The 25,874-nt window shown below is 45.0% G+C and overlaps 1 protein-coding gene across 2 annotated transcripts in view; it reads right to left on the bottom strand.

Annotated features, from left to right (window-relative positions):
• Window positions 1–25,874, bottom strand: part of LOC115146789 (latent-transforming growth factor beta-binding protein 2-like) — a 156,998-nt gene that overhangs the window by 30,103 nt on the left and 101,021 nt on the right. For both annotated transcript variants that reach the window (XM_065004237.1, XM_065004238.1), the window contains exons 9-19: window positions 18,421–18,495; window positions 6,232–6,354; window positions 5,934–6,122; window positions 4,111–4,497; window positions 3,435–3,454; window positions 3,205–3,241; window positions 2,580–2,678; window positions 1,523–1,648; window positions 822–950; window positions 529–648; window positions 90–209 (exon numbers count right to left, since the gene is read on the bottom strand). In XM_065004237.1, coding sequence (XP_064860309.1) covers window positions 90–209; window positions 529–648; window positions 822–950; window positions 1,523–1,648; window positions 2,580–2,678; window positions 3,205–3,241; window positions 3,435–3,454; window positions 4,111–4,497; window positions 5,934–6,122; window positions 6,232–6,354; window positions 18,421–18,495 — 1,425 coding nt within the window. The remainder of the gene's footprint in view (window positions 1–89; window positions 210–528; window positions 649–821; window positions 951–1,522; window positions 1,649–2,579; window positions 2,679–3,204; window positions 3,242–3,434; window positions 3,455–4,110; window positions 4,498–5,933; window positions 6,123–6,231; window positions 6,355–18,420; window positions 18,496–25,874) is intronic.

Here is a 25,874-nt window from a genome sequence, read left to right as displayed (position 1 = left end):
CAGGCTGGGGGAATATTATCCAATCATAAAGAAGTTTAAGAGGGAAACCCAGTTCATTTCCAGGCGTGGCCTTTGGAGGCCCATCTTACCCAGACATCTCCCTCTGGCAGCCTTGAACCCGGGGCCACAAGCCTGGCACTGGAAGGAGCCTGGGGCATTGACACACCTTCCACTGGGGCATGAGTGGGGGTCCCGGCACTCATCCACATCTGGCCAGGGAACAGGGGAGGGAGAGGGGAGGTGAGGAAATACCATTAAAACAAGCCTTCGATTAGCTGGATCCAGTCTGCATTTACACACACACAGACCAATACCCATGCAAACAGCCCCCCTCTGGTACGGCCTCCAATTTAAAGTCTCTACATTGTTTTTCCCCTGGCACAGAACTAAGGAAAATACAACAATGGCTGTTCTGTGGCTGGACTGGACATGAACCCAGGGCAGTCAATAAACACCGCTGGCCAAGCTGCAGTGTGATGTTCTGTTAGTTCAGAGTGTTAAGCCTATCTGTCTCTGTGCTGGACTCACCTTCACACTGTCCCCTCCAGGACTTGGCGTAGCCACTCTTGCATTCACAGGAGTAAGATCCCTCTGTGTTGAAACAGTCCCCATCCTGGCACTTGTTGGCCATGTCACACTCATTTATATCTGCACAGAATCACCCCAACAAGTCAGAGTAACAATGAAGACTTGTTCAACGAATCTGGCTTAGAGGAACATTGCTTGTCTGAATTTGTCCTTACCAGTTCTATTCTGGTATGAGAGCAGGGAAACTACAGCTAAAACTACAGTACCCAGCATGCTTTGCCTCCTCCTCTTACCATGGCAGAACTTCCTGTTCTGGGTGATGACCTTGCTGTAGCCGCTGTAGCAGTGGCAAGTGTAGGAGCCAAAGGTGTTCACACAACGGCCCTTCCCTCCACAAGGGTCTTCCTCACACTCATTCACATCTGGAGAAAAAGAAAGAGAGAGAGAGAGAGAGAGAGAGAGAGAGAGAGAGGGAGAGAGAGAGAGAGAGAAAGGGAGAAAGGGAGAGAGGGGGAGAGAGAGAGGGAGAGGGAGAGGGAGAGGGAGAGGGGGAGAGAGTGAGAGAGAGAGAGCGAGAGAGCGAGTGGAGTGGGAGAGAGAGTGGAGTGGGAGGAGAGGCCAGAGTGTTACATTTCAGTTACATTTCACCACTGAAGACCTTGCACTTTCCAACCCTTCACTCTGGAGCCCCTCCACAGTGCAGGCATTCCTTCGTGATGGCCCAGAGCAGGGCTTGGACGGCGACTGCAGAGTGAGGTAACGGATTAAAGCTCCGTGGCAGCTCCCTGGATCACTCCGACCGTGTTGTCAGGCATCGCATAACGGGTCAACATAAACACAGGGATTGCTTTCACTTGGCTCTTGATTTCTCAAGGCCTCTGTGCTTGTATAGTATGTGGTGTGAACATCGAAGCTCGTGTTGAGACAATGATATGGAGAGCTGACAGAACCCTCGGAGAAGCCCCCTTTACCCACCCACCTCTTCCCGTCTTACCGATGCAGTTGGTCTGGAGCGCGCTCAGCTTGTAGCCGGGGTCACAGTAGCAGGTGTAGCCTGTCTGCACTGGCACGCACAGCCCATGGCCACATATGGTTGGAGTGATGGCGCACTTGTCAATATCTGTGAGGAGATACTGACACTGAGTAACCTGTGTGAACATTCAATACAATACCTCAGTACATAGACATGCCGTGTTCGTCCGATCCTATTGGGTAAACCTTTGTACACAACTCTTCCTAATTCACTCGTCCACCACATGTTATTCTCCATGGAAACATTCAGGTTGTTTTATGGTGGAGCCTTGGATGGGAGGACAGGTTGGTGTAGTGTTGTAAGAGGGGGCAGGGGGCGCTCATTAAGGGTCCGAACGAGAAGAAGGGCAACGCACTGTTAAGCCTGTCATTGGACTTGTCGGTTGTTTGTTTCAGTCCAAAGTGGTTCTTGTAAGCACAAGCTGAGGGTGGGCTACTGGGTTTGGCTCAGAGCTCTGACCCTCTCCATAGGATGACCGCGAGTCACTAACACAGTCTTCTCTCTCTTCTTTTCATTCAGGCCCAGCGCCTGGCAGCTGTCCAGTCCATTTATCTCTGCCAAAAGGCACACTCTCCCTGGTTTCTCGCCCTCTCTCTGGTTTCTCGCCCTCTCTCTGGTTTCTCACCCTCTGTGCTACTCGGAAGCCTGAAGCCAAGTTGGCTTGGAGGAGTGAGTCCACTAAGAGACCCTTGCTAAACTACAGGTCAGCCCTCAGAAATGTCTATCAAACAGGCCTGTTGGACACAACTCACAAATTCATTGAGATCCCATCTGTATCTAGAAAGAATAAAGTTGACTTGCAAGTCATCATTTAAATAGTTATTGGGGAGAATTATGAGTAGACTGTTCACCCCATCAAATCAAAATAAAACTGCATCTTTTAATGTACTGTTACTAACGTAACATCAGTGGATGTCGAAGGCACAGTGATGTCAAATCAACATCTATTCCACGTTGGTTCAACGTAATTTCATTGAAGTGGCGTGGCCATGCAGTGTACTGTGACCATGACTCTCACCTGTGACCTGAGTGGCCACGATGATGGAGGCTGTACGCTGCCCCTCAGACTCAGGCCCCAGGTTGACGGGAGAGTCAGGAGTGACTTTCTCTACCACATCTACTGGAGAGAGTTGGGGGGAGGGAGAGAGACGGAGAGAGGGGGAGGGAGAGGGAAAGAGAGAGAGAGAGACACTGATATAGTATCTGCTTCTCCAACCGGCAATGTCATGACAACCACTCACAAGGTCATCCTACGGTAGCATGGCAGGGATGTAAAGATGAAAGATGCCCTTTTCTGCTGGCTAAAAACAGCACAATAAAAGACATCAGCGGGACTCATAGATCAATTCAACCTATATACTTTATCAATTTCATTGGCAGGGGAGTAGCGGGGCAGGCTGCCTCTGCTGTGTGCTGTGTGTGAGCGATTTATAGAAAATAGATCAGGACCCCACGTGCCTTACTGCATGGTAAAACCTCTGTTTTCTCTGGCATGCTCATTTGCTTTATCAATGCACCATGACCTACAGGACCACTGTGTAAAAACACCACAGTAAATGACAGGCTGAAACCGGCATTATGAGTTATGAATATGACACCATTGTGACAAGGTTCTTTGATGAATTGGAAATGAGATAAATTACCTGAGTACTTCAATGGTGAGTCTGTCGCAACAGGAGACTGTGGAATAAGCAAGAATGGGTTATAATTGGGTTTTAAGACACGTTATAACCATCAAACTCAAATATGTTCTTCATATGTTGTATGGAAAGACCTAATACCATATGTGTCTTACAGCTGAGAGATGCTGGAAGCTTTTTCTACAATAAACATTTCAAAAGCATGTGCGTTTTTTCCGGGAAGAGGAACTCACCGGGTTCAGTATTTCCACATCTGTTAGGAGACAGAGAAGAGGCCGTTTCATCAGTAGAGAAAGCTGACATTCTGTTTGCATTATCACATATAACCATTGAGATATCGATCTATGTTCTCATCGGACATTTTACTGTTTAGAAGCCATCTTAAGGTCTTTGTTTCTAATAAAACATTTATCCCTTAAGCCGGGGAGAAGACCTGGACTCTGATAATAATGTACACTACAGTCCATGGAATAAAGAAGGGAGAATAGGTATCTTAGATAATTAAGACACAATCTATGAATCATTTTTCTCGGGCCATGGCGATAAATGATCTCATAACTGCAAATCAGAAGAATGTTTCACAGAAGATCCAGAGGTCGCAGATGTTTGACCTGTGTGGATTAAGTCCTCTGTTCAAACGCTTAAGGGAGGTGTATTCTGACAGATAGAGGAAGCAAATACTGTTTGATATTGAGTAGATGAGGATAAAGGCGTTATTTGTGGATAAAATACATCCTGTTGATGTTTTCATCTGTGTAAATAGCTACTTTATCCTTGTCTACTAAAAGGGTTTCCATTGTGTAACCTTGCAACTTTAAATCCATTTTAGTACAGTGTGTTGTAGAAATAATATTATCAGTGGTCGACACAAACGCCACAAAGTATGTATAATATTATGATTGTTCTCACCTTGTGGCTGGCTGTGGGTCTCCTCAGCAGGATGCTGTGTGTCTGGGTCTGGATGGAGAGGGTACTGGGGTTGTTGTACAGTGTGAGGGTACTGAGGGTTCTGAGGTGTCTGGGGGTGCTCTGGATGGTGGGAGTGCTGTGGGAGCTCTTGGGGGTACTGTGGATGGTGGGGGTATTGTGGGATCTGTGGGGTCTGTTGGATGTGGGGCAGCTGCTGCGTGGGCTGAGCTGGCTGCTGGGGCAGTTGGGGGTGGCTAGGGTTCTGGGCCTCCCAGGAAACACCTGTCCTACTCAGCTCCTCTTCCTCCAGCTGTCTCAGGGAGATCTGCACGTCGGAGCGTGAGTATGTGTAGCCGTGGCCAGCGGGACAGATCTCCTTGAAATGGTCTGCAGGCGTACAGGGGCAAACAAAGAACCATAGAAAACATCATAAGGCCATATTCCCCCCTTGTGCTCCTGAGCTAAGATGAAACGCTGCCAGACAGTAATTATGGATCGCATTTCTGTCTGGTGTTCGCAGCAATACCATAAGCCATCCGTGTAATACCATTATATACAGCATGCCATACTGTAGTCTCTCCTTTGTGAAGGGGATTGGTTTTCAGCCATGGCCAGGGAGGGAGCTGCCAGGGCAGTGACAGCCGTCAGAGAGGATATCACAGGGTGGATTTGGATGTGTCAGACACTCAGGGCAGTGCCAAGGGGGAAGTAGAGGATCATATAACATATCTGACCTTTGAACTCTGGGCAGTAGAAGACTGACTGAAGAGGTAAAAGGAGGGTGATTGCATCTCTTTGTGTTGGAGCCCAACAGACTTCAGCAGGGGTAAATCTATTACAGTTAAACAGTATTGTCCCCTGTCTGACCTGGAACAGAGGCCCCTGGAACAGAGGTGAATGTTATAAAGGACGGAGAATCTCTAATATTGATAGCATTGTGGTTAAGTGCAGGAAGTGTGGCTATGATGATAGTCTCCTGACTGATGTCTATAATGCGGATGGAGCTGGGGGTTTGTGGCTGTATACATATCAGAGCCTTAAGTCTGACATGATGTGAAGTCAACGTGCTCCTATTACCAGGCTACTAATAATGAGTCGGGATTCTCTGTGTTCAACATGGCTCGAACAGATTGTCAGGTCATACAACAGCCAGTGTCTGACTCAGGGTACTCAGGCTGTATGTGGACTATATCTGCACACAGAGCCACAGAGTAGAGTACTAGTCTGGCAGAGCACCATGGAGGTCTGGTCTGGCTCTCAAATATCTGATCTGCGACAACCTCCATGAATCACTCACCGAAACAGGCACCACTCTAAATAATGTTATTTTCTCTGACTTTGAAGATAAAATCTGCAAGTATAAAATAGGATAAAAACAATTTTCCATGTTTCATTTGGCCTGACTCTCTTTTCGAAGGGGGGTTGCTAGCTGGACTATTACTGTCATTTACCTCCAAGAACCTGTGTGATACAAGATTGACTTCCACTATTTTAACATTATGCAGCTTTGACATATGAAGGTTCTGTTGTTTTGAGCTTATTCCACATGAAACACTTAGGGTTTTCTTTGAACTGCATTACATGACTGGCGGGCCGAGACAGCCAGCATAATACGGTGAGTGAAGCCGACTGTTGTGTTGAGTAGCACGTATGTTTTCATTAAGATCACACATTTCATACCACCTTTAAAATCCAACCCAGCCAACAAATGTTCACCTAGTGTAATCAAAGTATTGATTGGAGTGGCCATCTCCACCACATGTACTAGAGAAAAAGAGCGCAATAGACAGAGTGGTAGAAGTAGGATCTGTGTGTGTGGGTACCTGTGTCTGGCAGAGGGCACCTCTCGCAGGCCGTGCCCCAGACCGTGCCCCAGGCCGTGCCCCAGGCCTTGCCCACACGGCTGCAGCAGCAGATCTGTTTGGTGATGTGCTGGGTGAGAGGCAGAGAGCAGGTCCCTGCTGATGCTGAGCGGTAACACATCCCCCTCTGGTCCGACACAGCCTTGTCCGCTGTCCGAAAAAAACATATACACCTTCATCAGACAGACTTCACACACCAAGGAAACACCATATGACAGACAGGCCATCAGTCATAGCAACAGACAGTAGGAGTACTCACAGACACAGTGGCTCCTGGCAGGGTCCAGCATGTAGCCTGGTTTACAGGTGCATCTGTAGCTTCCTCTGGTATTCAGACACTCAGCGTTCTTACAGATCCCGTTCATCAGGCACTCGTTGATGTCTAGGAGAAGAAAACACACCATGGCAGACTTGCCGAGTTAAAAAAGGTTCAACAAATACATCAAATAAATAGTACAGTATCTGATTGTTGGGTTATAACAAGGCATCGAGGCAATGTTTTTGGTGTCAGGATGGCAACAAAAGAAAACAACGTGACTAACAAAAACCTCTTTCATTATGTAATAATGATCTCATATCCAATTACACATCTTCATGTATAGGAATAAGTTACTTACTCTCATCCCTAAGTCTACATTTATTACAGACTCCCATACACAAAAATGTGTTGTATTCTACAACGTTTCTGACAGCTAGAGAAGATGGAGGAAGTTAGTCATTTGTCATCATCACACATTGAGATATGCCCAAGTAGTAATATGGGGTGTAAGTAATCAAAACCATGAGCTACTGGCAAGTGATGACATATGATAGATGCCCTTGATGACATGATAGATGCCCTTGATGACATGATAGATACCCTAGATGACATGTGATAGCTGCCCTAGATGACATGTGATAGATGCCCTAGATGACATGATAGATGCCCTAGATGACATATGATAGATGCCCTAGATGACATATGATAGATGCCCTTGATGATGTGATAGATGCCCTAGATGACATGTGATAGATGCCCTAGATGACATGTGATAGATGCCCTAGATTACACGTGATAGATGCCCTAGATGACATGTGATAGATACCCTAGATGACATTGATAGATGCCCTAGATGACATATGATAGATGCCCTAGATTACACGTGATAGATGCCATAGATTACATGTGATAGATACCCTAGATGACATTGATAGATGCCCTAGATGACATGTGATAGATGCCCTAGATGACAGATCATAGATGCCCTAGATGACAGATGCCTTAGATGACATGTGATAGATGCCCTAGATGACAAATGATAGATGCCCTAGAACTGCCTGACCTTTCAGCCTAAAAGTGTAAGGACAGATGATTGAAGACGACAGAATAGTGTCTGGACATGAAAAACATAATGACAATAATACTGACACAGGGATGAAACAGAGGAACAGACAGATATAGGAAAGGGAATCAAAATGTGAAGGAGTACAGGTGAGTCTAATGAAGCACTGATGCGCGTAAAGAAGGTGACAGGTATGCGTAATGATGGGCAGCCTGGCGCCCTCGAGCGCCAGGGAGGGGGAGCGGAAGCAGGTGTGACAATAAGTACCCGCTAGAGAATGTTGCCGTGGAAATATATAAAATAAAAATAACAACAATAGTTAGTCAAGAATATATTTAGTATAATTATACAAAGTCCTAGAAAAAATGTAGGCCTATAGCATATTTTCGTTTCCTTCACAATACAAACATTACAGTGTAATCCATTTGATCAACTTTATTTGTAGATTTGATTAGTAATAAAGATATAGTAATTAATTAAGTCCAGTTACAGCTTATTTTGACAAAGTAGAAATGAAAAATTATTTGCTGTATTCCTAAACAAAAGCACCACTGCATGAACAATTGTAAAGGATGAATTGCATAAATGAATATCAAATATATTCATGACAAGATATAAAAACAGTAATTTGTTGATTGCATCGGACCCTGTATTGTGCCCTTATACCCATGCCCTTACACATTAACTAATCTCATCTTCTCTTCATGCTTTGGGTCCACAATCAGCACACAGCTTCGGGGCTTTGTGTGAGTAAGCCCCACAAACAAATCGGTTGTACTGCACTGTTTTCAAGGGCATGGTATCGTGTGCACCTGCCGCAGGTGTCGCACAATCTCTCTGAAGCGGTTGTGTCCAACCCATACCAATCAGACCAAAATGAATCCACATCCGTGCTCTTTCTGCCGTACGCCCCGTGGACATACAAGAGTGCAATAAATGCTTACAGTTCATCCATAGACATAGCCCACCTACTGATTCCTTTTCTGTGTGCATGAGCAACAGTACGATCTCTGATGTGCAGCAACATGTGCATCTCTGTTCTACCCAAACCGTGCCATCCCTCCCAGACTCCTGTCTCACTGTGCAATCCCTCCCAGACTCCTGTCTCACCGTGCCATCGCTCCCAGACTCCTGTCTCACTGTGCCATCGCTCCCAGACTCCTGTCTCACTGTGCCATCCCTCCCAGACTCCTGTCTCACTGTGCCATTCCTCCCAGACTCCTGTCTCACCGTGCCATCCCTCCCAGACTCCTGTCTCACCGTGCCATCGCTCCCAGATTCCTGTCTCACCGTGCCATTCCTCCCAGACTCCTGTCTCACTGTGCCATCGCTCCCAGACTCCTGTCTCACTGTGCCATCCCTCCCAGACTCCTCTCTCACTGTGCCATCGCTCCCAGACTCCTGTCTCACTGTGCCATCCCTCCCAGACTCCTGTCTCACCGTGCCATCGCTCCCAGACTCCTGTCTCACTGTGCCATCCCTCCCAGACTCCTGTCTCACCGTGCCATCCCTCCCAGACTCCTCTCTCACCGTGCCATCCCTCCCAGACTCCTGTCTCACCGTGCCATCCCTCCCAGACTCCTGTCTCACCGTGCCATCGCTCCCAGACTCGTCTCACCGTGCCATCGCTCCCAGACTTCTCTCTCACCGTGCCATCGCTCCCAGACTCGTCTCACCGTGCCATCGCTCCCAGACTCGTCTCACCGTGCCATCGCTCCCAGACTCCTCTCTCACCGTGCCATCGCTCCCAGACTCCTGTCTCACCGTGCCATCGCTCCCAGACTCCTGTCTCACCGTGCCATCGCTCCCAGACTCCTGTCTCACTGTGCCATCACTCACAGACTCCTGTCTCACTGTGCCATCCCCCCCAGACTCCTGTCTCACCGTGCCATCCCTCCCAGACTCCTGTCTCACCGTGCCATCCCTCCCAGACTCCTGTCTCACCGTGCCATCCCTCCCAGACTCCTGTCTCACTGTGCCATCACTCACAGACTCCTGTCTCACTGTGCCATCCCCCCCAGACTCCTGTCTCACCGTGCCATCCCTCCCAGACTCCTGTCTCACCGTGCCATCCCTCCCAGACTCCTGTCTCACCGTGCCATCCCTCCCAGACTCCTGTCTCACTGTGCCATCACTCACAGACTCCTGTCTCACTGTGCCATCCCCCCCAGACTCCTGTCTCACCGTGCCATCCCTCCCAGACTCCTGTCTCACCGTGCCATCCCTCCCAGACTCCTGTCTCACCGTGCCATCCCTCACAGATTCCTGTCTCACCGTGGCAGTTGAGATCACCGTCTCAGTTGGCTTTGTTCTGTTTTTCCTGAGGCGCTCAGCATCGAAGGCAGAGGCTCGATATCAACATCAGAATCAGATGAAGGCTCTTCATCAGCAACGTCGATTTCAAGCTCAATATCTGATCCTCCATCTGACTCCAACTCATCTAGATTCCATTTGTTTGGTTCGGCTTGCCATTGTGAACTACACACATTGTATGTTGTACTCAGTTCACTCTCCCAGGGGAAATTATACACCATGTCCAGCCTTTCATAGTAAAATAATTAGACCACCCACAGTTCTTCATCAAAATGACACTATTGTTCTAAATTAAATCATCCTTTTCACCCTCATCATTCAGATCAATTAAATTAAATCACCCTCCTCATCATTCAGTTCACTGAAGTCACATACACAATTATCAGTTTCTATCTGGTGTCTATTGCCCGTTCACGGTGGCTAGGAAAAACTGCCTTTCTAGCCACTGTGCTTCTACATCTGCATTGCTTGCTGTTTGGCGTTTTAGGCTGGGTTTCTGTATAGCACTTTGTGACATCGGCTAATGTAAAAAGGGCTTTATAAATACATTTGATTGATTGATTGATCCATTGGCGACAAAATAGCATATTTAAATTGGTACGTTTATTATGCTACTAGTTTTTGCTTAGTTGCCAGACCAATGCTGCCGCGCGGGTGGTCATGTGTTGAAAGCATAGGCAGCACCGATATTCTTGGGAAAAGTGACATTTGGAAATAGAGCTGCACCGCTTGGGTCTCTACTGTTTTTACTGTATATTAACGATATGAAAGACGCTTGTTCTTGCCAACTTTTCCTTTATGCCGATGACTCTACTTCTGGTGTCTCACTAAAGTAAAACTATGTTGGAGAGCATATTTAGCACAGAGCTTACTAACATTAGCAAATGGCTTGGAGATAATAAGCTATCTCTGCACTTAGGGAAAACTGAGGCAATTAACTTTGGGTCCAGACCTAAATTGAGTAGGTCGTCTGAAATCAGAGTGGAGTTAAGGGGTGAGGTGCTGACTACTAAAACCTCTGTTAGCTACTTGGGATGTATCCTTGATGGAAGCTTGGGAGGTGTGAGCATGACCAATAAGGTGCTAGGGAAGGTTAATGCCAGGACTAACTTTTTGGCTAGAAAGTCCAAGCTGCTTGATAAGGACTCCATGAAAGTGCTAGCCCCTGCCCTCATTCAATGCCATTTTGACTACACTAGTACTTCCTGTTTTGGGGGCTTATCTAAGCTTATGAAGGGGAAGCTCCAGATAGCCCATAATAAGCTGATCAGGGTAGTATTGAAGGTGAGTCCACGTACTCACATAGGCAGGAGCTGCTTTCAGGAACTCAACTGGCTGCCTGTTGAGGCTAGGGTGTCCCAGATTAGACTAGGTTTGGTTTACAGGAGTATTTATGGTTCTGCGCCCAGATATCTAAGTGATTACTTTCCTCATGTTAGGGATGCACACAATCACAGCACCAGATCAGGTGTTGCTGATGTGTGCTTATACAGGTTCAGGAGTAATGCTGGGAAAGGTACTGTCTTGTATACTGGAGCCTCAGAGTGGAATGAGTTGCCTCTGCCCATAACAACGACGTCCTCTCTGGGCAGCTTTAAAAATAAAGTAAAAATATGTTTGATGTCTTCTGTGCCCATATGAATAACCCCTACGATATAACTGGAATGACGAGATAGATGTTGTTCTTCTTTGTTTTTATGTTTTATTATCTCAATGCCATACTGTGTTTAACTGTATTCGATCTTGCCTAGCCATCTCGTCTCAAGAGGACCGCAATGGTAATAAGTCCCAGACTTTATTGTGTTATCCTCCATGATTGAACAATGGTAATAAGTCCCAAACTTTATTGTGTTATCCTCCATGATTAAACAATGGTAATAAGTCCCAAACTTTATTGTGTTATCCTCCATGATTGAACAATGGTAATAAGTCCCAGACTTTATTGTGTTATCCTCCATGATTAAACAATGGTAATAAGTCCCAGACTTTATTGTGTTATCCTCCATGATTAAACAATGGTAATAAGTCCCAAACTTTATTGTGTTATCCTCCATGATTGAACAATGGTAATAAGTCCCAGACTTTATTGTGTTATCCTCCATGATTAAACAATGGTAATAAGTCCCAGACTTTATTGTGTTATCCTCCATGATTGAACAATGGTAATAAGTCTCAGACTTTATTGTGTTATCCTCCATGATTAAACAATGGTAATAAGTCCCAGACTTTATTGTGTTATCCTCCATGATTGAACAATGGTAATAAGTCCCAGACTTTATTGTGTTATCCTCCATGATTGAACAATGGTAATAAGTCCCAGACTTTATTGTGTTATCCTCCATGATTGAACAATGGTAATAAGTCTCAGACTTTATTGTGTTATCCTCCATGATTGAACAATGGTAATAAGTCCCAGACTTTATTGTGTTATCCTCCATGATTGAACAATGGTAATAAGTCCCAGACTTTATTGTGTTATCCTCCATGATTGAACAATGGTAATAAGTCCCAGACTTTATTGTGTTATCCTCCATGATTGAACAATGGTAATACGTCCCAGACTTTATTGTGTTATCCTCAATGATTAAACAATGGTAATAAGTCCTAGACTTTATTGTGTTATCCTCCATGATTGAACAATGGTAATAAGTCCCAGACTTTATTGTGTTATCCTCCATGATTGAACAATGGTAATAAGTCCCAGACTTTATTGTGTTATCCTCCATGATTAAACAATGGTAATAAGTCCTAGACTTTATTGTGTTATCCTCCATGATTGAACAATGGTAATAAGTCCCAGACTTTATTGTGTGTTATCCTCCATGATTTTACTCATGTGCATGTATTGCTTTTTCAAGTTTTATGTGTGCTTGTTATTTTTTAGATGGTCGAATTAATAAACTAAACTAAACTCTTGAATTATGAGAGCTATTTGACAAATGTAAGTGTAATAGAACCTGCAGAATATGCTCATCAGATTGTCCATTTCATTTTGCCTATAGGCTAACTCTTATTATGTGTGATATTAGTTTCGGTATAGTTTCGATGGACCAGCTGCGCAGGCTGACTGGTATCGTTTGTTTCCCGATCACTAAGTTAGATAGTCAAGGATATGTTTTGCATTACTCTAAAGGTCTACTGCAACACATAGCATGCTTTCATTTCCCTTACAATACATTCGATTAGTGATAGAGATAGCAAATAAAACTGTCCCATAACAGCTTCTTTTTACAAAGTAAAACGTAAAAGAAAATGGTATCAACCCCAAAGGTGTGTGGTCAAATGATTTGCTGCTGATACAGTTGAAGTCGGAAGTTAACATACACCTTAGCCAAATACATTTAAACTCATTTTTTCACAATTCCTGCAATTTAGTCTGAGTAAAACTTCCCTGTCTTAGGTCAGTTAGAATCACCACTTCATTTTAAGAATGTGAAATGTCAGAATAATAGTAGAGAATGATTTATTTAGGCTTTTATTTCTTTCATACACATTCCCAGTGGATGAGAAGATTACATACACTCAATTAGTATTTGGTAGCATTGCCTTTAAATTGTTTAACTTGGTTCAAACGTTTTGGGTAGCCTTCCACAAGCTTCCCACAATAAGATAGGTACATTTTGGTCCATTCCTCCTAACAGAGCTGGTGTAACTGAGTCAGGATTGTAGGCCTCCTTGTTCGCACACGCTTTTTCAGTTCTGCCCACAATTTTTCTAAAGGATTGAGGTCAGGGCTTTGTGATGGTCACTCCAATACCTTGACTTTGTTGTCCTTAAGCCATTTTGCCACAACTTTGGAAGTATGCTTGGAGTCATTGTCCATTTGGAAGAACCATTTGCGACAAAGCTTTAACTTCCTGACTGATGTCTTGAGATGTTGTTTCAATATATCCACATAATTTTGCTCCCTCATGATGCCATCTATTTTGTGAAGTGCACCAGTCCCTCCTGCAGCAAAGCACCCCCACAACATGACGCTGCCACCCCCGTGCTTCACGGTTGGGATGGTGTTCTTCGGCTTGCAAACCTCCCCCTTTTTCCTCCAAACATAACAATGGTCATTATGGCCAAACAGTTCTATTTTTGTTTCATCAGAACAGAGGACATTTCTCCAAAAAGTGCGATCTTTGTCCCCATGTGCAGTTGCAAACCATAGTCTGGCTTTTCTATGGCTGTTTTGGAGCAGTGGCTTCTTCCTTGCTGAGCAGGCTTTCAGGTTATATTGATATAGGACTCATTTTACATTTACATTTACATTTAAGTCATTTAGCAGACGCTCTTACTGTGGATATAGATACTTTTGTATCTGTTTCCTCCAGCATCTTCACAAGGTCCTTTGCTGTTGTTCTGGGATTGATTTGCACTTTTCGCACCAAAGTATGTTCATCTCTAGCAGACAGAACACGTCTCCTTCCTTAACGGTATGATGGCTGCGTGGTCCCATGGAGTTTATGCTTGCATATTATTGTTTGTACAGATGAACGTGGTACCTTCAGGCATTTAGAAATTGCACCCAAGGATGAACCAGAATTGAGGTCATGGCTAATTTCTTTTGATTTTCCCGTGATGTCAAGCAAAGAGGCACTGAGTTTGAAGGTAGGCCTTGAAATACATCCACAAGTACACCACCAATTGACTAAAATGATGTCAATTAGCCTATCAGAAACTTCTAAAGCCATGACATCATTTTATGGTATATTCCATGCTGTTTAAATGGCACAGTCAACTTAGTGTATGTAAACTTCTGACCCACTGGAATTGTGATACAGTTATAAGTGAAATAATCTGTCTGTAAATAATTGTTGGACAAATGACTTGTGTCATGCACAAAGTAGATGTCCTTACCGACTTGCCTAAATTATAGTTTGTTAACAAGACATTTGTAGAGTGGTTGAAAAACAAGTTTTAATGACTCCAACCTAAGTGTATGTAAACTTCCGACTTCAACTGTAAATAGGCATAACACAAACTCATCATTAATCAACCTCATCACCCTCCTTATCATTCAGTTAGGCCTCATTTAAATTCAATTGTGAAGTAAGGCGCACAATTACACGTGTGTGTGTGTGTGTGTGTGTGTGTGTGTGTGTGCATGCATGTGTGTTGGTGGTATGGGGGATTAAAAGGGGAACCAGTTCAAGGTCATAACGTTAGCTGACCTTTCCCCAGCCCCTCTGTTATTAATGATGTAAACAGGCTGACTCAATTGTAAGCAAATGGGCGGACAATATTTCCTGTTTGGGTGAGCCACGCGGCACATAAAGAAGATGCAATGGACAACTGCTGTCATGGGGTTATACACTGAGCTCTAACCAAACCATTTCTCTTGGGGAAACGTAACTCTGCTACCTCGCACTTAGAGAGACAACAACACTGCTGTGGAGGCGCTGTGGGACTATAGGGACTACTTGAGACCGGTTTAAGCTGTATGTTATCTGGATGATGAACTGAAGGCTGAAGTTCAACGTTCGGCTCAGCCTTCCTTCATCACATGGGGTCTGTAATCCAGGGTTAGGTTGATTCAGGATAGTGTTAGTGCTACAGTCTGGTCGAGGGTAAGGGATTGGAACTGACGAGAATGAAAGCCTGTCATGACCTCCACTAATCTCAACACCTATCTGACTTCATGGTTGGTCGCGCGCTCATTCTGCCGCAGACATTCTCTTTTATGGTACACGGTACAGATGGAACACACAGACGTCCATCAGAGTTCTCCTCGACAGGTTTCTCATGACACCATTGTTATTGTAGTAATGACGCAGAATGATGACTCCAGCCAAAGAGTCCCCTGACTGCGCTAAAACTGACAACCTGCCTGTCCTGAACTCACTCAACCTGTAATCTCTTACTTTATGACTGCAGGGCCAAAATAAACTTGTAGAGGATTCACATAAACAACCATGATAATTATTTACTGCCATTGTAAAGGAAATACCTAGCCATACTTTATTTAACAGTAATATCCAGGATTATTGTTGAGTACTGCTAGAGTGGGGACTGGGAGGTTCTCTGTCAAATAAGACAGAGCTGTTTAAATGTTTTGAATCAGACACTAAACATAAGTCATGAGGCAAATACCCCATCCATTCGAGGACTTGGGAATAGTGAGTGATCCTTTTCCAAACCTTTCCAAAGCTGCTATTAATTGGAGATGCATGTTTCTCAGTTAAGAACTTGACCTGTCCTTAGCTGAACAGCAATGTGTTATTCCTCAAAAGCCCAATATGGAAATGCTTGCCTGTCGTCCTGCCTATATTCTCTCTAGAAAAAGCCATATCTCAGACCGGGAGTAAAAAATAAATGAATGATTCAGCCCATACTAAACGTCTGACAGTGAGGCCATAGATGTTCCATTACATAAGAAGCCCTATAGGTGACTCCAGCCGAACCAGTTCCTCTACAGTGTTTTTCTGGAGTGTTTGGAAGACACAGGCCTCTCCTGAGGTCACAAAACAGCTTGTATTTCTGAGGGGCCATTCTATCTGTGACGCGAGGCCCACTGTAAGCCCCCGAGCCCAGCACCAGGAGCAAAAAGAGAGAGCAGGGCGAATCACGTCTGTGCTCAGACACACAATATGACACCAGACTCTTTCTCCTCCTGTGAGGAATCACACTTTGGCAAGGAGGACACCTGCTTGATAATAATGACAGCATCCCAGAAGAATCTCCGTTTTGCATGCTTGGCAGTTGTTCTAAAGGCTGAAATTCAAAATGATTTTTGGGAATGGAGCTCCAGCAGAATGGGAATAAGACTTTGAAGCTGGCCAGTAAATATTGTGAATATCTGTCAGTTTGGTTTTTCAGTCTCAAAAATGAGGGACTGTTAGTTAACATCTTGAAGTGATCAGAAAAAGCAAGTTGAATCAAAGTTAAATTAATTACTGCGTTTGCTGGCAACTCTTGTCACTATTTTGGACAGCATAAAGTGTCCTTGACAGCTTTTATTTTATGTTCATACACTACGGTTCAAAAGTTTGGGGTCACTTAGAATCGTCCTTGTTTTTGAAAGAAAGGCACATTTTTTGTCCATTAAAATAACATCAAATTGATCAGAAATGCACTGTACATTGTTAATGTTGTAAATGACTATTGTAGCTGGAAACGGCAGATTTTTAATTGAATATCTACATTACATAGAGGGCCATTATCATCAACCATCACTCCTGTGTTCCAATGGCACGTTGTGTTAGCTAATCCAAGTTTATAATTTTAAAAGGCTAACTGATCATTAGAAAACCCTTTTACAATTATGTTAGCATAGCGGAAAACTGTTGTTCTGATTAAAGAAGCAATAAAACTGGCCTTCTTTAGACTGGTTGAATATCTGGAGCATCAGCATTTGTGGTTTCGATTACAGGCACAAAATGGCCAGAAACAAAGAACTTCTTCTTCTTCTTCTGAAACTCATCAGTCTATTCGTGTTCTGAGAAATGAAGGCTATTCCATGCGAGAAGTTGCCAAGAAAATGAAGATCTCGTACAACTCTGTGTACAGAACAAAACAGCGCAAACTGGTACTAACCAGAATAGAAAGAGGTGTGGGAGGCCCCGGTGCACAACTGAGCAAGAGGACAAGTACATTAGAGTGTCTAGTTTGAGAAACAGACACCTCACAAGTCCTCAACTGGCAGCTTCATTAAATAGTACCCGCAAAACAGCAGTCTCAATGTCAAAAGTGAAGAGGTGACTCTAGGATGCTGGCCTTCTAGGCAGAGTTGCAAAGAAAAAGCCATATCTCAGACTGGCCAATAAAAATAAAAGATTCAGATGGGCAAAAGAACACAGACACTGGACAGAAGAACTCTGCCTAGAAGGCCAGCATCCCGGTTTAAAACACTGACCAGAGAGAGAATGTCAAAGAACACAGCAAAGAACTGCTGGTTTTATGAGTGAGATCATATCTAAGTTTTTATTCAGCACTGTCAACACTTTTCAACAAGATTAAAAACATAAAACGCGCTTCTCCCTACTTCCACTCGCAATACAGCTGCCATATATGAGTAGCCAAGTGTAGCGATAGCCCTGCGTTTTTTATCATTATTAGCAGCTGGTAGTGTCTATTTTAATATAGAGGAATATTTAACTTTCTCTGGTCATAGGAACTACATTAATTTGTGCAGGTGCGACTATAGTTTTGCCATCCGGTGGAAGACGGTGTCTCCTCTCTCTGGTCAGTCTCACCAGAGGAATGGAAGGAGAGAGTAGGGACCGTGAGAGGCAGACCCTCTGCTGCTCTCTCCCTCCCTCTGCTGAGACTAATGTCGTGTTCAAAACAACTGGGAATTCGGATATCTCTGACTTACAATTTCAGTGCGTTCAAGATAACTTGGAACTCCCCCCAAAAAAACAAGATGCGACTGGGACTTTTTGGCCGGGTGGTCATCCAACTCGAATCGTTGGCATCTTTCTACAGCTCCGACTTTTTGACCTGAAGATCACTGGCATCATGATTTGATAGTTTTTTCCCCCGAGTTCCCAGTTGTCTTGAAAGCACCATGACCATCAGAAGCAGGTACCATCAGTCCAGTCAAATAAAAAGCAAATAATTAGCAAATAATTTCATTTTATGCTCAGCGTTGCCTCGCAAGTGCTACACCAACTGATCTATTTTGTTATCAAAACTCAAGTTTGAGATATAATATGGTCTGAGAAGAACAATATTGTCAGGGCAGGCATATAGCCAATATGCTCAACTTGCTTTTTGACTGTGAAAGTGAGCTTGACTAACTTGGTGACCACTGCGCTAATGGTATAACTAAACACAAGCAAATCAACAGGACATCATCTTCATCTCTGTCATCTTCGTCCCCTTACCTTGACAATGAGTCAGGTTCACCCTCTTGTAACCCTTGGGGCATTCCACTTGGCCGTTCGCAATCACTGCATACGCTGTGGGATAAAAGAGAAAAAGAAAAAGCACTGATCAGAGAAAGAGACATCACATTCTGCTTGTCTACTTTAAAAAGCATTGCATCCATAACACACAGATGGAGGGAGAGGGATGGTTCATGTCTAGCAGGGGACCATATGTTACAAATGTGCTGAGCTTAGCGGGGGGAGAAATTAGATGGGGACCCACAGCTGGGCCCTGCGGGACACCAAAACGCTGCCATGTAAATGGATCCCCATCAACCACAGTTATAAGACAGTACTGCCATCACATAAAATCATCAACAACACACAACATCATTAATAATCATATTACATAGACCCTGGGGACACATATACAGAAAAACAGAGCCAGTATTGTACATCATTGTACTCTGTGTCCATTCATGCCCCCAGCGCAGCCATAGACTTGCTGAGGCCTGAAAACATGATGTCATTATTAATTCGGCATGCTCCTTTAGTTGTTGGTACTGAGGAAGGAGGCTATTCTCAATATCAGATGGCAATCACTGAGACGTCACTTGTAGGGATAGGGGGAAGGGGTTGAGGTGGGATTGAGGTAGGTGCAAATCGGAGCTGAATGTTGGACAGGAGCAATGTGATTAGTCACAGATTTCACAGTTATGGAAAACTGAAAGAGGAGACGCAGACGAAGAGCCTCCTAGAATATCATCAGACACATGTTAAAAGGAGAATGGCCCTCCTCATAATTTTGTAGTCTGGCTAGGGTGTCTTTTTCATTTCAACATGATGGGACAGTACAATGTATTCACTCCCTTTACATCCAGTCGAAGAGTAAAAAAATGTTGACTTCATGTGACTTCCAGACCATTCTTGTCTTTTCCAGTTGATCAGATCGCGCCAAACACAAGCTTTGAAAAGGATATTGAGATCTCATCTGATAGAAATTTTCCAGCATATACTGTCTACACACACACACACATTCTCATTCATAGCTTGAAACACGTACACAGTATGACAAACTTTATATGTGAGCTCCATAAGTACCATCAATATTTAGGGTGTCGCAGGCGAGCAGGCAGTCTGACAGACAGTGGTGTCGCAGGCGAGCAGGCAGTCTGACAGACAGTGGTGTCGCAGACAGGCAGTCTGACAGACAGTGGTGTCGCAGACAGGCAGTCTGACAGACAGTGGTGTCGCAGACAGGCAGTCTGACAGACAGTGGTGTCGCAGACAGGCAGTCTGACAGACAGTGGTGTCGCTGACAGGCAGTCTGACAGACAGTGGTGACGCAGGCAGGCAGTCTGACAGACAGTGGTGTCGCAGACAGGCAGTCTGACAGACAGTAGTGTCGCAGACAGGCAGTCTGACAGACAGTGGTGTCGCAGGCAGTCTGTCAGACAGTGGTGTCGCAGGCAGGCAGTCTGACAGACAGTGGTGTCGCAGACAGGCAGTCTGACAGATAGTGGTGTCGCAGGCAGGCAGGCAGTCTGACAGACAGTGGTGTCGCAGACAGGAAGTCTGACAGACAGTGGTGACGCAGGCAGGCAGTCTGACAAACAGTGGTGACGCAGGCAGGCAGTCTGACAGACAGTGGTGACGCAGGCAGGCAGTCTGACAGACAGTGGTGTCGCAGACAGGCAGTCTGACAGACAGTGGTGTCGCAGACAGGCAGTCTGACAGACAGTGGTGTCGCAGACAGGCAGTCTGACAGACAGTGGTGTCGCAGGCAGGCAGTCTGACAGACAGTGGTGTCGCAGGCAGGCAGTCTGTCAGACAGTGGTGTCGCAGGCAGGCAGTCTGACAGACAGTGGTGTCGCAGACAGGCAGTCTGACAGACAGTGGTGTCGCAGGCAGGCAGTCTGACAGACAGTGGTGTCGCAGGCAGGCAGTCTGACAGACAGTGGTGTCGCAGACAGGTAGTCTGACAGACAGTGGTGACGCAGGCAGGCAGTCTGACAGACAGTGGTGTCGCAGGCAGGCAGTCTGACAAACAGTGATGTCGCAGACAGGTAGTCTGACAGACAGTGGTGTCGCAGGCCGTCTGACAGGCAAGTAGACGGTGGGTCAACAGGACCTGACAAGAGCCCCTTTCATGCAAACAGGCCCGGGATCCCCACAGCCACATCAGCACATCTGCCCTTACCTCACCATGAAGCACTGTAGGACACACACCACACAGAGACCCTGCAGTCAGCCCTCCTCTTCCTCTGTTTGGGAACCCCTGCCATTTATTTTCCTTTACCTTCATACACAGGTAATAAGCTGTTAATTTGAAAAAAATTAGGTGGAATTCCGATTCCAGATCCAGCTACAAAAGTTCTCTCCGTTTGTGGGATTGGTGATCCTCAGTTCATCAACAGGCTATCAATATCGCAGGGATGAGGAGGGTGAAGTCTTGTTGGGTACCTGGAATATACCTACAATCTTATTTATGGTGTTGAATCATTTTCCATGTTATCCCATCTGAGTGGTTGTGAGACAGACACAACGCAGTGTGCGTTCAGGGCTGTGGAGCAGGCAGGGCTAGTGGAAGTACCTGAAGGTTCACACAGCAGATCAGAAGTGGGTCAGACCAGACGGGAGCTCCTCTGTTGGGTCGGAGATAATTGTGTCAAAGTGAAGCGCCTGTTCCTGTCTGCCCGCCCCGTCCTGCACCCATGGAATCCCCAGGGATGCATCTGGGTAATGAGCTGTTGTGACGGGGCAGTGGGTGGTGCAGGTGCGACCCCCCATGAGGACAGGATCAGATTCTGCCCTGAGTGACTGCAGGAGCACATGCCAAGAGATGCCCAGCAGGGGGCGGGCCTCCCAGTCAAGCTTATTAGTACTGAGAGACTAGAGAGAACACAGAGGAGAGCAGGTCTGTCTGAAGTAGCTTCACCAGCAGGTTACCTGAGATGACAAGTCATCATGTCTATGGTCAACCCACTGCTAAAGACAATGGCAAACCAAAAATATACTGCATAAATAGGACCAGAAGTTTTGCCTAACTACCCTACCAGGAAAAACTCTGGGCTGTAGTTATAGGCTAGTGCAATCGACAACAAACATACCCAAAGAGCGAAATCTATTGTAGGCTATGTATCTAGCATATATCCTAGTTCAGGATGTTTTGTGGGTAGAATGCCACTGTGGAATGGTTTTGACATGCCGTCATGTTGACCCAGACAATGTTCATTGTCACAGATCCCAAAGCAGTCGAACGCAAGAGTGACCTTGCTGCATCATTAGTGTTCCCCCTGGTTACATGGATGCTGGGACAGAGAAACCAGACTGGTGCATATTCATTGTGCTTTACAAAGAGGAAGCACAGGGACACAGACGGTTGGCCTTACTTGTATCCCCCTTCATTCATTCACTGCAAAAGACTGTCACCCCTGACTGATTTGTTGTACTTCAACAGTCATCTTGAAATTGCATCAGGAATTTTATTTGCAACCATTCAGCTCTATTTGCTTGTAAACAGTTAACTGTGCAATATGCTGAAATCGCTTCACCATTTCCTGGTTGCTAAAATTCTAATAGTTTGCCTAATTTTAATCTAAACCGTTGGGAAATATATTTTCAAACCCCAAATATTGTATTTTCAGATGTTTGAAGCTTGTGTACAAAACCGAAAGTAAAAGACGCAAAACGAAACTTAAGAACAGGAAGCATAGAAATAGCGCATATAGAACATATCTACCGCTTCTTAGACTTGCTTTCAATGAATGGCAGATCTATAACTCACATTACTATGTGAATTTGGTCTGGTCACCCAAAAAGATACATATAGAAGCTTTAGCGTCATATGCAATTTCTTAGTAGGTGGCATTGCTTTCTTTTGAGAGCCAAATCAATTTCAGTGAAAGCTCTACTCTAAAACAGGTGTCAAAGCTACCTTAGGACAGGCTTCAATGTGGGGGTTTACTGAGGGTATTTAGAGAGGAGGAGAGGTTACGCAAAAGAGGAGTGATGGTAAGGAGAGAGAGGGGGAGTGGGGAGGAAGAGGGGCAGGTCTAGCTAGTCAAATGGGTTCTGCTTGACAGAAATCTAATTGGAAATTTAGTGCAATCATTATGTAGAGGCCTATTTTGAGGTCCGATTGGCACATCCTTCACAGGCATAGCACTGTACTGAACCCACAATATCCAGCTCCCCCATGAGGCCTGCCCCCAGTCACTCCCTACCTCCAGGCTAATCCAGAACCTCAGCTGGAGAACCTGAGAAGAAGAGGTAGACCAGAGTGGGGGAATGGATGCAATCCACAGGAGAAGGGGAGACAATCTTCCCTTTCCATTCCAACGTTAGATATTCTATAGGAACACAACAGACATGAGTGACATGCTTTCTGAGAACAAACCGCCATGGGACAAACTGGCGCCATGGGGAGACCCAAGGGGCAAACCAAACTCAACTCTTTAATCACAAGGAGTTGTTTCATTCCCTTTGAGACAAAGATGAGAAAGAAGTCATCTCCCTCTGGCCTCCAGGCCAACGGCTGATTAGAGAAAACAGCTAACGGGAAGTAAATTGCCTTCAAAGCCGAATGTCTGTTTGGCACACGCCAAGTTTGCCAATCTGGCATGGTCCATATCACCAGCCCTGTAAATAAGACCTTCAGTAGCAGCCAGCCAGTCAAGCGCTGGGACATCAGATGAGACAGTCACATGAGCCTAGGTCCCCTGTGATTCAGTTGGTAGAGCATGGAGCTTGCAATGACTCCCACAGGGGACCAGTCGCTCTCGATAAGACTGTCTGTTAAATAACTCAAATGTAAATAATTAGCCCTACATCAACATCCCCATGATGAGATCAGTCCCAGACATAAATACACTAATGCAAAGCAAACATTTGTCTTACAAAAAAACTCAGTATACCAGCTAAAAGTTTGATATTGAGTAAATTAAATTCCCAGCTGTGTGTTCACAGGCACCAACAATTACCATGTTGTGGCAGACATTCTATATAGACAATTGAGCTGCTTCGATCAAGGCATTGATCTCAATCATGTTCGGTTTGATTGAATCCTTATTCAAAAACATCCTATTCATTATCTCAGTGTTTAACATCATTTGATGCATTTTGCATCTTTGTTCGTAGTTTGACAGTTTATCATTTTCTCTCCTCCCTTCTTTACGAAGCCCATGGCAGTGTGGTTGTGACCTCCCATTTAAAAACAGACACACTCTCATAATCCCCCACCGCCGCCACTCGACATGAAATATTTACCACTGGGGCAAGGGCCAAGAGACGACATGGTACAGTCCATACCCTATGATGAACAAGCCTAACATGTATCTTATTACACACATTTCATTTCCATGTGCCTCCAACTCACTGGCACGGTGCCTTGGACAGCGGTGCTCTCTGGGACAGATAGATTATGTCTGCATTAGGATTTATACCTGTGAGCAGCCAGGCCAAGTCAGCCCTCCTTGGCCACACCGCTGTCTATCTAAAAGATTCACACTGTTTACACCCGGCGTTAAACTAAATCAACACAGAACGAATCCGAACGTATCAGAGGATGGAAACGTCTCTGTCTAATCACCGTGAGAGAGCGGATGCAGCAGTAAAGAGAGAGAGCAGCCTGGAACCTTGGCACGGACCACAGCAGATGTTTAGCAAAGTCACACCCATTGCTCGGTTTTGATCTTGGTCATTAACAAGTGTTCAATGTTTGATCACTGCTAATAAAAAGTAACACGCACATGCTTTGGTCCTAAATGAATGGCAGATTCAACATTTCTCCATGGGACTGGGAGGGATGATCTCATGTGGGTCAATTTGCAACTTGCCCTCTCCTCCTCCTCATCTTATATTAGTGATCTAATGGTCAGGGATAACGAGAGAGAGAGAGAGAGAGAGTCAGAGTCAAAGAGAGGGTGCTTTCTCAGTATAGGGCAGGCCTGGTGGGGCGGGGTTGGGTCAAGGAAGGAGGGGCAGAGGGCCAGGAGGCTGACATCATCATGCTGTGGCATCACGGTGTGACCTCAGTGGCCTCGGGAGGAGGTGGCTCCAGGGCCAGGGCTCCTGTGGTTGGGACTGTGATTTATGTGGGCCCGAGGTACCTCTGATCCTGCTCCCTGGGAAGCATCCCAGCGTCCCGGAGTAGAAGAGTCAATGAGAGGGAAGACTTCCCGGAATGACAGATAGGGAGACAACCGGAGGCATGCTTTATGGAATTACATAAGCCATGGAACACACAGGGAGTGGTGGCGATTAGGTGGTATCCAGCTAAATGCTAATGAGCCCATTGAGAACATTTTATACAGTCTCTGACTGTATACTGCCCAACCCTAGTGGCACCATAGAAATAGAATTACTATGGGTGACCATATACTCCATATAGAGTCACTCTCACACCAGGTCAAAGAGTCACACTCAGGGCAGAGCCAGTGGCCTCTTCTCAAGTGTCTCAGATTATCTTACATGATGAACCTTTCACTTAAAGTGATCAATGTAGAAAACCAGAGCATGGTGGTCCCTGTTCCAAAAAGTCTGAAACACTGATAGACCATTGTCATTATACAATGGGAGAGTCTAATCCTGGATGCTGATTGGTTAAAACTACATTCCAGCAGCCGGTGGCTATTCCACAATTTACCACCGGCTAAAGCTATGACGGTGAAATGCCTATTTACTCTGTTCCATCTCACTGAGCAATATACTGTCTCATCAGCCCAGCCAGGCAATTTATAAACTTGATCTGCACTATAATAAGCATCTAGACGTTATCTTCTTTTAGACTAGCATTTGGTTCTGAACTTCAATTTGTATAGACCTTGCTGTCTGTCTATTCAACATTTGCAACATTGTTTTAATACTGAAATTTGATCTCCAGCTGTGCTATAGAAATGAACGTGTCGTTAGTTGGGATGAGACAGACAGGCAGACAGCTTTTCTCAGCCAGTCGAAATCATGAATCAGCTGGCATCATTTTTATGGATATATACAAATAAAACAGGTAAAAGAAAACAGGTAAAACAAAATTAAATGCAGCTTGTTTGCAGTGATTGTGTGTGCGGGGTTGTTGGCTAGCTCCTCTGAACAACAGTGTCCTAACGAGAGAGCACATTTTCTATGCCAGGCAAAATCGCGCATCATTAACTAATTGTTATGGATGTATCCAAATAAATGTCACTAGAAAACATCTTAAACAGAACGAACGACCAGCCAGCCGGCCTCCAAACACCGGCTTCTCGGGCACTATCATTTTAGTGATCTGATCTACTGTATCTACAAAGAGCTGGATTCACTTCATTAGATATGTTTCCTAATATACTTCGAAAGCAAATTAGCTGTTAACTACATACCTAACACTTGCCTTTCCTCATCCAATCAGGTTTCATCTTGCATCCCAGGGGGACAAGCTGCTCTAACTGCTTCCATCTCCTCTCCTGCGAGAGGACACACGTCAACCTTTCCAAACC

The sequence above is a fragment of the Oncorhynchus nerka genome, linkage group LG18 (genome assembly GCF_034236695.1).
Source record: "Oncorhynchus nerka isolate Pitt River linkage group LG18, Oner_Uvic_2.0, whole genome shotgun sequence".
Taxonomy (NCBI): domain Eukaryota; kingdom Metazoa; phylum Chordata; class Actinopteri; order Salmoniformes; family Salmonidae; genus Oncorhynchus; species Oncorhynchus nerka.
The sequence above is the reverse complement of the archived record's forward strand: the minus strand, read 5'-3'. Positions and strand labels throughout refer to the sequence as shown.